Source organism: Neofelis nebulosa, chromosome 5, assembly GCF_028018385.1.
Source record: "Neofelis nebulosa isolate mNeoNeb1 chromosome 5, mNeoNeb1.pri, whole genome shotgun sequence".
Lineage (NCBI taxonomy): Eukaryota > Metazoa > Chordata > Mammalia > Carnivora > Felidae > Neofelis > Neofelis nebulosa.
Window position 1 is genome coordinate 91,495,596 of NC_080786.1, and position 17,455 is coordinate 91,513,050.

At 37.8% G+C, this 17,455-nt stretch overlaps 1 protein-coding gene across 1 annotated transcript; it reads right to left on the minus strand.

Annotated features, from left to right (window-relative positions):
* Positions 1-5,711: 5,711 nt before the first annotated feature.
* CSTA (cystatin A) lies at positions 5,712-17,119 on the minus strand. The gene is made up of 3 exons (XM_058731196.1): positions 16,991-17,119; positions 9,072-9,173; positions 5,712-5,961 (listed from the first exon to the last, which is right to left on the minus strand). The coding sequence occupies exons 1-3, from the start codon at positions 17,054-17,056 to the stop codon at positions 5,833-5,835; spliced, it is 297 nt and encodes a 98-aa protein (XP_058587179.1). The 5' UTR covers positions 17,057-17,119; the 3' UTR covers positions 5,712-5,832.
* Positions 17,120-17,455: the final 336 nt, after the last annotated feature.

Consider the following 17,455-nt stretch of genomic DNA (forward strand, 5'->3'; position numbering starts at 1 on the left):
GAAATATATTTTCAATTCTGTTAAGGCAAGTATTTTTCATTTTTCCTTTTTCCTTTATATCATTGGAGTATTCAACCCTGGCTGACATAAGAATCATCTAAACTCTCAGATTCTTATTCAATTGGTCTGCATGGAGCCCAATTTGGGACTTTAAAAAATTTATAAATTAAGTGATTCTTATATGCAGGGATGATTGGGAATCACTGCACACATTACTTGATCTTTTCTTCTATTTATTCCTTTTTGTTACTATGTTCTTGCTAATATGAAGTCTACTTAACCAGCAAGAGGATATGTTTATTCATTTATTCAAAATTTTATTTCTGACAGCAAAGAGCTGTAATTGTCTTTGCATATGTTCTGTATGTCCATTATTAGAGTAATTCTTAAACATGTGGTATATTCAAATTAGTATATACCAAAATCAGGATAAAGTACAAATAAATCCAATCAATCTGATTATAGAGTTTTGTATATCCTTCACCAGCTAGCTGCTCTGAGTTTATAGCTGCAGATGTTTGTGTCCATCTTTGCATTGTTCAAAAAAGGATTCTTATTATTAGGCAGTGGGATCATTTCTGATAGTCCTTGTTACCTAAGAACCCTATGGCATTAATATTAGCCAGCCAGTAGAGATTTTTTCGTTCACTGATTGAACTTTATATCTATGTGCTAGGAGCTGAAGGCAGATAAATAGGATAGTTTATTATGAAATATCTAGCAGTGGTTATAAAATATATATATATATATTCACTATTTCAAGCCCCCCCTTAGCTCCTACAAGGGTCAGAATAGCTGAGCAAATGAATTCTGAGCTTGTGTTAGTGGAGTGTAGGGGTTAAAGGCATTGTTCCTGGAGGCAAATAGCCTGGGATCATATCTTCACTTTATTAACTAGCCGTGAGGCATTGGGCAGTAACTTAGCCTCTGTACACTCAGTCTTCTGTAAAGAGGGGATAATAACAATATTTATCTCATGAGGTTGTTATGTGAATTAAATGAGTTATATGTGTAAAGTCTTTAGAACACTATCTGGTATATAATAAGCACTTAATATATACAACTATTATATGGGGACAGGGTTGGCAAGTGGCACTACTAGGGTGATGAACAGAGTACAGAACACAGAGGGAGACATTATTTAGGGCATCTTTAAAACAAATGTCCTCTTTTCCTTTCTCTTTCCCTCCTTTCTCCTTCCCTTTCTTCCACTTCTTCCTTTCCTCTCCTTCCTGACAAGTCAGCCCAAAATCCATTAGGTAGGCCCAAGGAAGGAATACTATGGACAATCAATCATATGCCAATAGATTAGATAATACAGATGAAATCAACAAGCTTTTAGAAAGGCACGATATCAAAAACCAACTCAAGGAGAAAAAGTCAACTAAATAGACCTAAAACAAGAAAAGAGATTAAATTAAGTAATCAAAAACTTCCCATAAAGAAAAGCCCAGGCCCAGATAGCTTCACTGCTACCTTCTACCAAGCATTTAAAGAAGAATTAATACCAGTCTACAGAAACTCTTCCAAAAAGCAGAAGAGAGAGGAAAACTTTTCAACTCATTCTATGAGACAAAGTATTACCTAGTATTACCTAGATATGAAAGCCAAACATACATCACAAGGAAACTACAGATTAATATCTCTCATAATTATGGATGCAAAAAATCCTTAGCAAGATGCTAGCAAACCAAATCTAGCACATAAAAAAGAATTATATACCATGACTACATGGGACTCATTCTAGGAATGTTAGGTTGATTTAACATTCAGAAATCAATTAGGGGTGCCTGGGTAGCTCAGTTGGTTAAGCATTTGACTTTTGACCTCAGCTTAGGTCATGATCTCATGGTAGTGAGATTGAGCCCCAAGTCAGTCTCCATCCTGGGCATGGAGCCTGCTTAAGATTCTCTCTCCATCTCCCTGTGCCCTTCCCCTGCTTGCGTGCTCTCTCTCTCTCTCTTTTAAAAAAAAAAAAAATTAATTAATGTAATACACTCTAGGAAAGAATAAAAAGCAAAGCCACATGAACATCTTAATACATGCAGAAAAAAAGCATTTGACAAAATCCAATATCCTCTCATAATTAAAAAAAATACTAAAAAAACTAGAAGAAAATGTCATCATCTTGATAAAGGCATCTACTGAAAACCCCGCAGCTAACTTTGCACTAAGTAGTGAATGACTGGATGCTTTTCCACTAAGATCAGGAACAAGACAATGATACACATTCTCACCACTTCTATTTAACTTTGTACCAAAGGTTACAGTGTGATTAGGAAGAAATAAAAGATATCCAGACTGGAAAGGAAGAAGTAAAACTATCTCTCTTTGCAGATGACATGATCTTGTTGTATACGAAAATCTTAAGAGGGGTGCCTGGGTGACTCAGTCCACTAAGCTTCCAACTTCAGCTTGGGTCATGATCTCAAGGTTCATGAGTCCAAGCCCCACATTAGGCTCTGTACTGACGGTGTGGAGCCTGTTTCAGATTCTGTCTCTCTTTCTCTCTCTGCCCTTCCTCTGCTTGCACTCTCTCTCTCTTGCTCTCAAAAATAAATAAACAAACAAACAAAAAATCCTAAGAAATCTACCAGTAAACAAGTTCAGCAATATTGAAGAATTAAAGACCAATATACACAAAAAATTGATTGCATTTCTACACACATGCAATGAACAAGCTAAAATGAAATTAAGAAAACAATTTCATTTACAATAGCATCCATAGAATAAAATACTTAGAAATAAGTTTAACAAATAAGTGCAAAACTTATACTCTGAAAACTATAAAACATTGTTGAAAGAAATTACAGAAAATGTACATATTTGAGGAAACATCCCATGTTCATAGATTGGAAGGTTTAATATTGTTAAAATGGCACTACTCCTTAAATTGACCTACAGATTCAACTTAATTCCTATCAGAATCCGAGAAGACTTCTTTGTAGAAATTTATAACTTGATTCTAAAATTCATATAGAAATTCAAAGGATCCAGAAGAGCCAAAACATTCTTGAAAGAGAAGAGCAAAATTGGAGGATTCACACTTGTTGATTTCAAAATTTACTACAAAGCAACAGTAATCAAGAAAGTGTGGTACTAGCGTAAGGAAAGACATGTAGATTAATGGAACAGAATTGAAGGTCTAGAAGTAAATTTATGTGCCTGTGATCAACTGGTTTTAACAAGGATGCCAAGACCATTCAATGTAGAAATGAATAGTATTTTCAACAAACGGTGGTGGAACAACTAGATAGCTACTTGCAGAAGAAGCACATTGGATCCTTTCCTCATACTATTTATAAAAATTAAGGGGTGCCTGGGTAGCTCAGTTGGTTAAGCGTCTGACTCTTGGTTTTGGTGCAGGTTATGATCTCACAGTTTCATGAGTTTGAGCCCCACATCTAGCTCTGCTCGGGCAATGTGGGGCTTGCTTGGGATTCTCTCTCTTCCTCTCTCTCTCTCTGCCCCTCCCCCACTCATGCTGTCTCCATCTATCTCATATAAATAAATTAAAAAATTAACTCAAAAGGGATCAAACACTAAATGTAAACATTAAAACTACACAACTTTGAGGCTCCTGGGTAGCTCAGTGGGTTAAGTATCTGACTTTGGCTCAGGTCATAATCTTGTGGTTTGTGAGTTTGAGCCCCGGGGCGGACTCTGTGCTGACAGCTCGGAGCCTGGAGCCTGTTTCAGATTCTGTGTCTCCCCCTCTCTCTGCTCCTCCCATGCTCATGCTCTGTCTTTCTCTGTCTCTCAATAATAAATAAACATTAAAAAATTAAAAAAAAACTACACAACTTTTAATAGAAAACATGGGAGTAGATCATTATGTGCTTGGATTTGGCAAAGGACCCTTAGATTTGACACCAAAAGTACAACCACAAAAGAAAAAAAAAAAGATAATTTGGAGTTCATTAAAATTAAAAACTTTGACACTTCAAATGTCAGCATCAAAAAGTAAAAAGAACCACAGAGAAATGGGAGAAAATATTTACAAATCATATATCTGATAAGGGGCTTGTATCCAAAATGTGTGAAGAACTCTTACGACTCAATAATAAAGATAAACAGCCTAATTAAAAAAATGGGGAAAGGATCTGAATAGACATTTCTCCAAGGAAGATATGAAAATGGATAATAAGTTCATGAAAGGATACTTGACATCATTTGTCATCAGGGAAATGCAAATCAAAACCATAATACAATATCACTTCATACCCTTCAGGATGATTTGACTCAAATAGGCAGATAATAACAAGTGTCAAGAATGTGGAAAAATTCAAATCCTCCTACACTGCTGTTGGGAATGTAAAATGGTGCATCTACTTTGGAAAATGGTCTGTAAGTTCCTTGAACAACTAAACATATAGAGTTACCATATGAAACAATTTCACTCTTAGGTATATACCCAAGAGAAATGAAAATATGTATGGACAAAAAATATGTGCAAATGTTTATACATTGTTCATTACATTGTTCATAATAGTCAAAGCAACTCAAATATTTATCAACTGATAAATGATAAACAAAATGTAGTATGTCCATAAAATTGAATATTATTTGGCCATAAAATGGAATAAAACATTGGCACATGCTACAACATAGATGAATCTCAAAAACATTATGCTAAGTGAAAGAAGCCAGTTACAAAAACCCATATGTGATTTCATACATATGGAATATCTAGAATAGGCAAATTTGTAGAAACAGAAAGTAAATTCATGATTTCTTTAGGGGTGAGGATGTGGAGGAGGATGGGGGATGATAGCAAAAAGGTATGGTTTTCTTTTTGAGGTGGTGAAAATGTCCTAAAATTGGCTATGTGATGGTTGCACATATTTTTAAATGTACTAAAAACTATTGAATTGTATACTTTAATTGGATGAATTATATGGTATATAAATTATATCTTAATAGAGATGTTAGAAAATTCTGAGAAAAAAATGGCAATTAAATGGAACACTTGGTTTTGGACTGGAGCTTTTAGCAATAAAAGACATTTTGGGAATTACTGAGGGAACTGAATGTTGTCTGGGGATTAGATGTTACCAAATGTACTAACAGTACATTAACTGTTGATTTTAGTACATTAACTAAAATCAGTTAATTTCCTGATTTTGATGGTTGTATTTCAATTGTTCAGGAGAAAATGCTTCTTTGTAGGAAATGCACACTAAAGTTTTTGTTGGTGATGGGGCATCGCTGTAGGTAACTTACTCTCAAGTGTCCGGGGAAAAAAGTTTTTTTGCAACTTATCTGTAAATTTAAGGTTATTTCAAAATATAAATAAACATATATATTTTTTAACTTTATTTTTATATATTTTGAGAGAGAGAGCATGCACGAGTTGGGGAGGGACAGAGAGAGAAGGAGAGAGACAATCCCAAGCAGGGTCCACCCTGTCAATGCAGAGCCCAATGGAGGGCTTGAATACAGGAACGGTGAGATCATCACCTGGGCCAAAGTTGGCGCTTAACCAACTGAGCCACTCTAGTGCCCCAAAATATAAATATATTTTGTAAAATACGTGATTTAATTTTAAAATGTGAGGCTAGGGATGGAATATTGGATTCTTAGCAACCATAGGGAACTGATCACCCATGATCTAGCCTGTCTATGGTGGGAAGGTGGTGGCAGTGGTGGTGGTCTTATCATTTGACTTTGAGAAAGAAAATATAATTAATATTAACACAGTAGAAGAGAAATAGTTGAAGAAATCAATTTATTTGAAAAGGAATGCTTCTTTATTGATAGTTACATATATTAGCAAGGATCGTTAATCAGTAGCCAGTGGAAAATACCAGACCACTTTTGGAACATGCTCTGCTAAAAGCCTGTCAGCTCATCGTCCTCGCTTTTGCCAGTCTGGTAACCAGTAAGTGTCAAAGATGAATCTTGTACTGGAAGACCTTTGAATACTTTAATGTGAATATATCTATTATCACCTACTTTCACCTAAAAGATAAAAAAAGAAAAAACAATGAAAAAGAGATTCATTCAAATGGATCTCTGTCAAGTGAAAGATCTACAGACTATAAAGACTTTACTGAAATAAGCTTTTTGGGAACAGCATTTCTAGACCAGCATTCTTAGACCCTTGATTTTCATAAATCTACCCTCTTATTTTATGAGAAAGGGTATGGCTAGAGGCATAGGTCCTTATTTTATTTTATTTTATTTTATTTTATTTTATTTTATTTTATTTTATTTATTTATTTTATTTTATAAAATTTCCTGCAGTCTGAAAGTTCAGAGTTGCATTTCATTTTCAAAGATGCACAGAACAAGAAAACATGTGACAGTCATTTTGTTGATTCTGTTTTCTGACTTCCAAATTGGGACACTTTATTTGCTGCATGGTTTGAGAAGGGAGGAGAAAATCAGAATTGTCCTAGAAATTTTGGGATGTGTGGTTCCCATATCTATAGTAGAACCTGCTTTGTAAGTACCCACTAGTAGGACTAAGCAGGGCCCAGGGGGTGGACAGTGTAGTGTCCCTCCTAAAATAAAGGGATCTTGCTGGGAAGTCATTGGTATTGAAATTGAAATGGAAGTTTGGGCAGGAATCTGGGACCTAGAAAATCATGGTAAGAATGTCTACCTTTGTTCTTGGTTGAAAAAATGAAAGTTTATCTTATAATAATATTTTTTACATTCTGATGTTCCTTCCTAATTAACAAATACCATTTATCAAATGTTTACTGTGATTCAGAGGCTATGATGAGTATTTTATATACTTCTTACTATGAGGTCTGAAGGAAGGTGGAACAATGACAGTTTTACAGATGCAGAAGCAGATTAGGAGAGATAAAGTAATTTTCCATAAATTTCTCAGCTAATGAGTGACAGAGTCAAAATCGAAATCCAGACTCTAATGTCGACGTTCTTTTCACTCTACAGTGTAACCCTTTAAAAGCATTTATTCTGTACTTGGAACAGGGCATCAGCCTTTGCATACATTGTTAGATGCAGCACAGCCAGTAGTTAAGCATCAGACCATCTGGATTCAAATCCTAGCTCTGCTCTTACAATTATATGACCTTATTAGTTACCCCATCTTTCTGGGGCTCCATTTTTTTGCCAGTAACATAGGGGAAATGATCATACTTACCTCATAAATTTGTTGAGAGGATTAAAAGAGATAATACATGTCCAGCTCTTAGAACAGAGCAAATTATAAGTGCGTAGTAAATTTCAGTTCATTTATTCCACACAACACCTGGCAAAGTAGGTTATTATTTGCATTGTGCAGACAAGGGCATTGAGGCTTAGAGAAGATGAGGAGCTTCAATTACACAGGCACTGACTAGTGAACAAGTCAAACAAGGGTTCAAGGGTGCCAGAACTGTCTGACACCAAAGCCTGCAGCCCTTCCATTCCACCACCTGCCTCTTGATAGGTACTTGAGAAAGAACAGAGGTCACATCACCAGCAAGACCTTAAATTTAGAGAGTGGTTCAAAGCAGAGATCAACAACTAGATACAGTGGCCAGGAAGTAATGAGGGAACTGTAATCCAGTAGGAGAAATCTGACGAGGCAGGTGGTCTTAACGGAAGAAAATTTCAAGTTTTCTGATAAGCTTTTAAGGACATACATGAGCTGGTTAATATATGAAGTTTATGAACTTGGACTAATCATAAATTATTAAAACAATGATCTCAATTTTGATGGCATGCTTCTTGTCTTTGAACAAAATCATTTTTTACTGGAGAACATTCTTTTTCAGCTGTGAAGAAAGCAGATTGAGAAAGGAGGAAACAATGCCAGTGCTTTCTGAGGATAAAGTAGGATCTCATTCATGTGTACCACCTCAGGACCTGGCATATACTAGGAGTTCAAATATGGTAGGACTGGGATGATCCATTTATATAACTCAGTGTTGCAATTTTCCTATGCTCAGCTGGTTAGGACTGGTTAATTTATTTTTTGGCTCAAAACATTTTTCAAAAATGTTATATCTTAAGTAGTTATTGTTAATGAGGAATAAGCCAGAGTGTGTGTTGGTAAAATGGTTCTGTCAAGATTAAGTAAATGCATTTGAATGTCTGTTGTTATTATTTATTAAATCAGAATTGTCATCTCAATACCAAAGGGTGGAAATTGTTCCCAAATATCTATGGTTGACTTGAAACGGTTCCCTCTCAAGTTCATAACAATTTTCTTCAATTACAACTAGATAGTGCATCATTTAATTTATTGATGTAGCTATAAAATTAATCTTAAAATTATTTAAAATTTTTTTTTTCAACGTTTTTTATTTATTTTTGGGACAGAGAGAGACAGAGCATGAACGGGGGAGGGGCAGAGAGAGAGGGAGACACAGAATCGGAAACAGGCTCCAGGCTCCGAGCCATCAGCCCAGAGCCTGACGCGGGGCTCGAACTCACGGACCGCGAGATCGTGACCTGGCTGAAGTCGGACGCTTAACCGACTGCGCCACCCAGGCGCCCCTTAAAATTACTTTAAATGTTCCACTGTTTTTAATTGTACCTGCAGTGTCACAAATTGACTCCACTTATTTGAATTATCAAAATTATTCAAATTGTATTAATCAAAACGCTTATGTAAAGGACAAAAGTGGTTTAAGTTATTTTTCCACCTTAAATTACTTTAAGTCCTTCCGAAAATCCATTTAATTAGATATATAGAATCACAAAGCTTTGAGGTAGAATAAGCTTCAAGATAGCATGTGGTTCAGCTCCATGCCTTCAGGCAACTGAGATACTATCCTCCCGCTTCCCATAGGAAGCAGCCGTGGCCACATGCTTGGAACTGTTAATGAAATCTCTTTCTATACAATTTCTGAAAATTGTAATTTATAAAATATAATTGTCATTTAGAAGAAATCAATGTAAGAAAGCTTTCTAAATCCACAGGAAACATGGTTTGAATATCCCATTATCTACCAATTTGAGAGTCTACCACTTGGGAAGTTTCATGTGGGATAGACATCTTAATTTAGCACAACCAGAGGGACAAAATATATGGTGGAGGTGACAGGGAACATCATACAAAATGAGAAATACAGTATCTTTTAGTGCCAAGGTGGATGTTGAACTCTAACCTTAATGTAGTAATTTATTCCGGCAACCACTTGAGTTTTGTACTCTATAGCTTCAAATTTTTGGTAAGTCTCATTTGTTTTTTCTTCAAGCTGAGGTTTAACCTTAAGAAGAGAAAAGAGGAAACACATTATCAAAGCTATATTGGACTCCATTTATGTGATTTACAAGCCTGGGAACCTCGTGTTTCTGAAGGTCCTTAAACATGATAATGACAGCTATTTCCAGTATTTCAAGGATAATAAGATTACATGGGCTAACTAAAATGTCAAATTTTGTTGCGTTACATCAACTTGTGGCAATATATGGTAACGTTTTCACTAGTAAAACTCTAATATATGTATCTTTGATTGATAAAGATGGGAGAGCTATAATTACTACTTTATTTAAAAATTTTTTATTTTGAAATCATTTCAGACTCAAAGTTACAAAAATAGTGTCAAGATCCTTAATTTAATCACAGCTGTAATTCACTTTGCCACGTAAGATAACACATTTACAGGATTCAGGGATTAGGATGTTGGCCACCATTCTGTCTACCACAGGGGAATTATAAGCTTTGATGGCAGCATTCCCAAACCAAACATGACAAGGGAATGAAAGTCTCAAATTCAATATGTGAACTTTCACTTAATCTACCAGTTTTCAGTATTGGTCCTTCATTCCTGCCCTCAGCTGAGCCTGATAATGCTAGTGTCCACTGTGTTCTCTCTGACTCAATTTCTGCTAAGAGTAGATCTTCAGAATTCTGTGAGGGTGGAGGATGGGTAATAGGTTATCATCTTTCAGCTTGGAAGGGAGTGAAAGGGAAAGATCTGGGGGCAATCTCCTCATACAGATCTGTCATCAGTTTTCCTGGTGGGAGCCCCATGCCTCACTCTTGTCATCATAAGTTTCTGGCATTGCTAGTGCTTGAGCCACTTTGGAATTCTGCACCATGAATCCACTTACTTCTGGCTCATCATTCCCGTCTGTGGTTTAGGCTTTGTCTAGATGGTCCAGTAATTTTCCCTTGTTCATCTGTTTTCCATCTTCCAAAGTTTTGTCAGTATCTCTGAGGTGGTATTTGCCTATCTCCTGTTGTCTTTCTATTTGTTGGCTTTATACCCTTTACCCTGCAATATTTTCCTATCATTTAGAAGGAAAAGGAAATAGACGTGTATGTTCAATTATACCTTGTTTATTGGGAAGTTGCCTCCCTGCCCATCACAAAAGCATTTCATGTGTTTTAGACAGGTCTCCCATGCATCTAGGGTTCTCCCAAGGCCATATCAAGTCCTTCCCATCAGTGGGCAGATGTCCTGAATCCTTTTCTATCAGCACCTCAGTTTGGGTACCAGAACTGTTTTCAAAGATGTAGACATTTCCAAACTCTTTGAGTTCTCAGACTACTTTGGAGGCTACAACACTTCATAGACCACCACCCATTTCTCCTGTGACCTTCAGAATAGATGGGAAGAATGTGATATTGCTTTCTTGAGATGGAAAATAAAGCTCCAAATTTGACAAAGGAAGAAGACAAATCATGAGGAAAAAAGAAACCAAACAAACAGAAATGGGAAGAGGTAGGGTGCAGGAGAACGGGAAAAAAGTAGACAGGAGTGCCAAGAGAAGTCAAGTAAGGAGAGGAGTTACTGTCCTGTTGCTTCCTCTGTCTAACCCTTCTGAGCCAATATGGGGTACCAGTCAAGTTAGGAGCTAAGTTGGAAAGGGTTAATCTCTACACTAAACCCAACATTATCTATTTAAACCTCATTTTACAAATGAGGGACCTAAGGCTGTGAGGAGAACATGACTGCTTAAGGCTGAAAAATTGTTAATTACAGTTATTTAAGGTTTTAAATCCCTTGCTTGATAGCTTAAGTATCTAATTTATCAGTGGCAGTGATCTGTATTCCTTCTGGTTTCCAGTCTTTTGGTCGTGTTTTTTTTTTTACTGCATATCAGAAAACTTTATTTCCGTCTTAAAATTGATCAAAATCTGCAACCTTTCCACTGTATCTATATAGTCCACAAGTCCAGAATCTTCCATAAGAGAGCTGACTTCAAATGTCCCGTTTGTTTCAGTAAGTTCATTGGCACCTATCAGACTGTGTGCCATGATTTCAGGTTCACTCTACTTATAACCTGTAGCCTTGCTCTCTCTTCCCAGTAGAACAGACTGGTATTATTCTAACGTTGGATGCTATGAACCTGGGGTAATGAGGCTTAAGCTGAGGAGCAGGAAAGGGGGAAGAATAGGAAGGAACTGGTCAGTGAAACTTTAATTTTCAGAAGGCAACTTGGTGCTGAAAGACTCCCCAAGGGTGGGTGCTGAGAGGGTAAAGCCAGCTGGGAGTGGTGGTCTGGGACCTGGTAGTACATAGACAGACCTCGAGCTGAACACAGTTGACATTCACTTTCCTCAGCCTACCATGCATGGTGGTGGCTGAGATGCTGGAAGAAGAAACAGTGTGGGTTTGTCATTTGAGCCCCAGCCAGTGGAAGGATCCTATCAGGAAGGAGCAGCTGGCAAAATACAATTACCCTAGAGATGTTCAAATTTTTTTTTTCTTTTCTTTTCTTTTCTTTTCTTTTCTTTTCTTTTCTTTTCTTTTCTTTTCCTTTCTTTTCTTTTTTTTAATTGCTGCAGAGCATGAATCTTGGTGAATGGTTAGTTCTCTGGGATCTGAGGATCCCATGCTGCACCTAACACTTATGGCTTTTCCCTATCTGTAATCATTCTGCAGAAACATTGGGCTATGCATAATTTAGGGAAGAATGGATAGAAATGTGATAGAGGCAACATGGGTAAGGTATATTTTGGGATGTTTTACAGAGTAAGGAAGGAGAGTTTGGGCAGTAGCATGAAAGTATAGGTAGGGCTGATGAGAAGTGACTTAGACATTTGTCATCTGACCATGTTTTGAGGGAAGGGACAAGTATGGGGCAAGGCAACTGGTACACAAGAAATGATGGCATCTGACATGAGAGAAGAAAGGTGGACTGAAGAACAGAGGGCAGAGTCTTAGGCTGGAGGGAGGAATGAGATCCAGCAAGAGAAAAGGAATCAGAGTGTTCTTGCACCAGATGACTGCAATCTTTTAAGAGAAGAAACTGAGATACCTACTGGAGGGGCCATGGGGATGGAGGGATTGAGAAACCAAGGAGAGAGAAGGTCCAGGTCCACCTTTCTGGAGTTTCTAGAAAAGGGCCAACAGGCTGTGACTGAAAGCATGTTCTGGAAGCCCTAGGGTCCTGTTGCTGTTGTTTGCTGGCATGAATTCATAAATTTATAGTGAGTGAGTTTCTGTGGTTCTGCAACTTCCTTGGCAAAGTTCTCTGGATCTGGAGCACAAGCTGAAGAGGAAGTGGTGGCAATGGGAGTGATCTCTAATTGAGGACTGGAATGCCAGAATTTCATGGGGTCAACAGAAATCAGGGGTGGAAGAGTGTATGAAGCCACTCACCATGGGTCCAGGCTGGACGAATGCTCAAGTTGGTTTAGGCATGTTATGATGAAGATGGGAGGGTGAATGCCTGAATGATTGTAGTGTGGCTGAATGGCAGGCTCTCTGGGTGTGGGGCAGTGGGATTGATGAGGAAGCTGCTGTCAGAGAGAATACAAATGTGTGGGTGAGTGACAACTGTGACATACTAAGCTCCAGGGTGTGATGTCCATGATGGTATGTGGAGGGGGTGTTTGTATGGTCTGTGCTTGCCAGGAATGGCATTCACTAATTAAGTTTGACTGAGGTGTGTGTGTGTGTGTGTGTGTGTGTGTGTGTGTGTGTGTGTTGTATCTACCTGTGCATGCATAATAATAGCTCTTATTTCTAAAAATAACTGTTGAAATAACATTTATTTCCTGCATGTAAAATTACTCAGAATTCTCATCCATTGGTTTTTTAACATATGATGTAAGATATGGATCAGCAGTAATGATCTAGAGGCTTTTGCTGGTAGGGCCACTCGGTCCTTAATTACACATATTACAGTTTTTCATAGATGGGGTCAAGTATAGCTTGTTATTTCCTTGAGTGTATCTCTTATCTCCAATCTATTTTGTAAATCTCTCTAAAGGCAGAAACCATTTTTGTGTCCCTTCTGTCCCTATAACATTTCACATGGTACTGTGTATATAATGTTTTCCAAATAAAGAAAGTGAGGTTGTTTTTCTTCATGACAACTTGTCTTTCCAGAAAGGAAAGAGGGTAGAAGAGAGGGATAGCAGAGATCCTCAACTAACACAAAGAACTCTGGGAAAAGGGATTTCTTCTACGTGTACTCTGGACCCAAGAATCATTATTATCCTTTAGTAATACATGATACACAATTACCATTCAGTCTCTGCTATCTTCAGAATGGGGACACTCTTTTCATCTGCCTTTGGAAATGTTCAAGTCTCCTCGACCCCAAGCTCTTTGTTTGATTTTCTTCTCTTTCTGACTTTGTCCAACATCCCTCTTTCATTTTGATGTCAAATTCCTTAAACCTGCAGTTCTCATTTTTCTTTGATGCTTTCTCCTCTCTATGAGATAGCTTTCTCCATCCTTCCTTTGCCTCCCAAATGGAGTTCTTCCTTCAGTTGGCATTCCACTAAAAAGCACTTTGATAAGGACAGTGAAAGCTGATAAATGTCAGCTCCTCTAAGAAGCTCCTCTAAGAAGAAACTTCAGCTCTAAGAAGCTCCTGCATTGTAATAGGTGATTTAAAAAAATAAGAATACATAAAAAACATCAAAGATATAAAATTACAAGCTAAATGACAGGTACTAGTGCTCTTCCTTGAGACCCCCTAAGATCCTCCTAAGTGTATGACTACCAACACCTACCCATTTGCCTGGCTCTGACTGGGCACCTAACTAATTCTATAATCTTGGAGAAGGTGTTGATTATATTTCCTCATCTAAAAGTGGTTTTGGTAATAACTGCCTTTTGGGGTTGTTTGTAGGGAGATAAGTTACATAATTGATGGGAAGTGCTTCCTAAATGACCATTCCTCCACCTTCTAATACTTAATTGGGAATTGCCCCCTAAGGTTCTCCTGTGAGAGGGGAGCTAGCTAAATGATAACTGAGAGCTTAATACCTGATAAGCTGAACTACTATACAGTAATTCTTCACTTGAAAGTTAGGGACTTTGGGGCACCTGGTTGGCTCAGTCGGTTAAGCTTCCAATTTTGGCTCAGGTCATGATCTCACAGTTTGTGAGTTCGAGCCCCACATCAAGCTCTCTGCTGTCAGCACAGAGCCCACTTCAGATCCCCACCTCTCTCTGCCCCTCCCCCACTTGTGCTCTTTCTCCTCTCTCTCAAAATAAATTAAAAAACTTAAAAAAAAAAGAAAGAGCTTTGATGGGCAAACTCTAATGTGTTTCCTCTTCCAAACCTATGATTTAAAAAATATTTTATATTACATCCAAGTTATCTTGACTTCCCTAAATGGAGTGTAAACCCCTTGAGGGCAGGGGCCATGTCTTAAAGTCCTTATGTATCTTCTTTTTTTTTCTTAGTTTTTTAAATTATTTATTTATTTTTGAGAGAGAGACAGAGTGTGAGCAGAGGAGGGGCAGACAGAGAAGGAGACACAGAATCTGAAGTAGGATCCAGGCTCTGAGCTATCAGCACAAAGCACGCTTATGTATCACAGTCCTGGACACCTAATTGATATTCAAGAAATGGTTCATTCTGGGGCGCCTGGGTGGCTCAGTCAGTTGATTGTCCGACTTCGGCTGAGGTCATGATCTCAGGGTTTATGAGTTCAAGCCCTGCATTGGGCTCTGTGCTGACAGCTCAGTGCCCGGAGCTTGCTTCGGATTCTGTCTCCCTCTCTTTCTGCCCCTCCCCTACTCATACTCTGTTTCTCTCTCTCTCAAAAATAAAAAATGAAAATTAAAAAAAATGATTCATTCATATTTATTTCTCAAATTGATTTAAATCTGAGGCTGGCTGCTTGCACAGATAAGGCAATTTACCATACCTTGTATTTCCCTCAACCCAGATACTTCTCCATGTTCCTGCCACTTTACAGTGGAAAAGGCAGGTGGTCAAAATCTTAAGACAGGCCAGCTTCTTAACCAGGCAGTTATTAACCTCTTTGAATCTCAGTCTGAAATCTCACCTGAAAAATGGACATGATGATTTCCTTCCCTGCCCTAGGGGTTATGAAGATCAAATGAGAGGTTGGCCAAATGGATGACAAGGCTTTTAAAACTGCAGCACCTTTCTGGGGTGGCATAGCTACTGTTAATATCTATCTCTCATTCTACCTCCTTGATGGGATAAGCCTTGTCAGAGTAAGCCTGAGGTAAGCAGCAGGAAACACACTTGCAAGTTAATTTCATCATTTAAGATGTGGCTCACAGATGAATGTTTTTAACAACGCAAGGCCTTCTTATAACTTTATAGCTTCTTGTTAAAAAATTTATTCTTGCTAAGATAGGCTTTTAAAAAATGATTAAAATTTTCTGCATTCTCTCTATGAAATCTGTTATTCCCCAACTTTCTTACAGCTCTGGTCCCTGGAGAGTCTCAGGGGGATTTTCCGAGGTCAGGGGTGATTTCAGGTGAAGATTTGAAGCAAATAACTGTGATGCCTCACCTATGCATGTTTCTTTCTTGTTTCCAAGTCATTATTATGCACATCATCTTATTTTGCCCTCACAGCTCTGCCAGCAGAGCAAAAGGTGTGATCTTCATCTCACAAATGGAATTGAGATTTTTTTTTCAGTGCCTTGCTTTTAGAAAGCCCATCTCCCACAGGTCTCTTGGATATCATGCATCTCTAGTCCTGTAGGCTGGTGAGGTCATGGACAGCAGCAGGGCCATCACCTGGAAGCTGGTTAGAAATTCAGGCTCTCGGGCCCATCCCAGCCAGATCTACTGAGTGAGAATCTGCATTTTAACAAGACTCCCAGGTAACTCATGTGCACACTGAAGTTTGAGGACACTGAGCTGATATAAGGACTCAAAAAAAGGTATTAATGACTTAATATTCTGCTTTACAAGAAAAATAAGCTCCAAAGTATTTTTTAAAAGAACTCTTAAAAGGGAAACATTTAGTCCCAAAGAACTAGTGGTAGAATTCCAGGCATCTAATCTCTAGAAAGCATTCCAGAGCCCTAACATAGAGGATCCTATCTCTCTCATTCACACAAGAAGCTAATATTGTTTGCCAGTGTCATTGAAAGAAGTTTCAGAGAGGAAAACAAGGAATGAGATAAGAAAATAGGGCAACAATTTACAGGCCTAAAATGGCAATTTACATATTTTTTCTTTTCATAAAATATGCAATATAATAAAATTTTATTATTTAGGTGATATCTAATCAAAGAACACTTAGAAAAATGTATCAACTTGCTGAAAACATTGAGTTCTGTTTTCACCCTTATCAATTTTGGAATCACCATAGACTATGCCACTCCTCTTCCATACTAGTTTAATCATCTTCTAAATACTAAAAGACTAAAATATTTTCTATTTATTCAAACTGGCAGGAAGTTTGTAAGTGGTATCTTTGCAATATTGTTCTTCATTTAACCCATTAAAAAAATTCCCTGTAGAGAGGGTAAAGTCTAGTTTGTCAAATTGTTAGCAACCTCAGACTTTAATTACATGTTGCCTCCATTTGGTAAGATCAGAAACTGAATTAGTAATCCTAGAATCATACACTGTAAGCCTATAAAGATGACCTAATACAAATTCTTCTTTTATAAATGGGGAAACTGAGGCTCAGAGAAGTGATGTTACTTGCCTGAGATCGCTCTCACATTTGGGATTCTTAGAGGTTTCATCTGAAAAGGTTTTTAGTTGTAGGGAAGGCTGAACAAAGCACAACACATTTCCCAGTGTTCTAGTTTTTATGTTCACCCACACACTTAACACACCTGACCTAGGAACCAAGATTTTGAATCAATCCTTTTCATGACATACATCAACTCACCTCGTTAGCAATCTCTTGGATTTCTGGAGTGGCAGGTTTGGCTTCACTTAAGCCTCCAGGTATCATTTTGACTAACTGCTTCTTTGCTAGGCAGGATGCCGGAACTGAAGTGATCAGGTAAGCGTGGAGACTCTGGTTTTTAAAGAGTCAACAAGCCCCGCCTCCAGAAAGTATTCTTTTTCACAAAGAGCAAATAGGCACAGGGAAAATGAGTATGTCTTGAAGCAAGCCATGCTGCTTCCTCAACAGAATATGCTAATAGGAATTTGGAAGAATGAGGGCTGGGGATGGACAAATGGGTGTGCCCAACAAGTTACCTTGTCACAGGAGTCAGACTTCCTTGCATTCTCTTTGACAAGGGTTCTCTTCTATTGCATCTGAGAAATGAAATCTGAAGCCATGACCAGGGTTTCCTAATGTTTTAAAGGCTTTAATACAAAATTTTGTGTTTTAAGGGTGTATTTA

Coding starts and splice junctions, on each gene's coding strand:
- CSTA (XM_058731196.1), bottom strand. CDS start 17,056: ATGATACCTGGAGGCTTAAGTGAAGCCAAACCTGCCACTCCAGAAATC. Junction 9,174..16,990: donor TCCAAGAGATTGCTAACGAG/GTGAGTTGATGT, acceptor TCTCTTCTTAAG/GTTAAACCTCAGCTTGAAGA. Junction 5,962..9,071: donor GAATAAATTACTACATTAAG/GTTAGAGTTCAA, acceptor TTTATCTTTTAG/GTGAAAGTAGGTGATAATAG.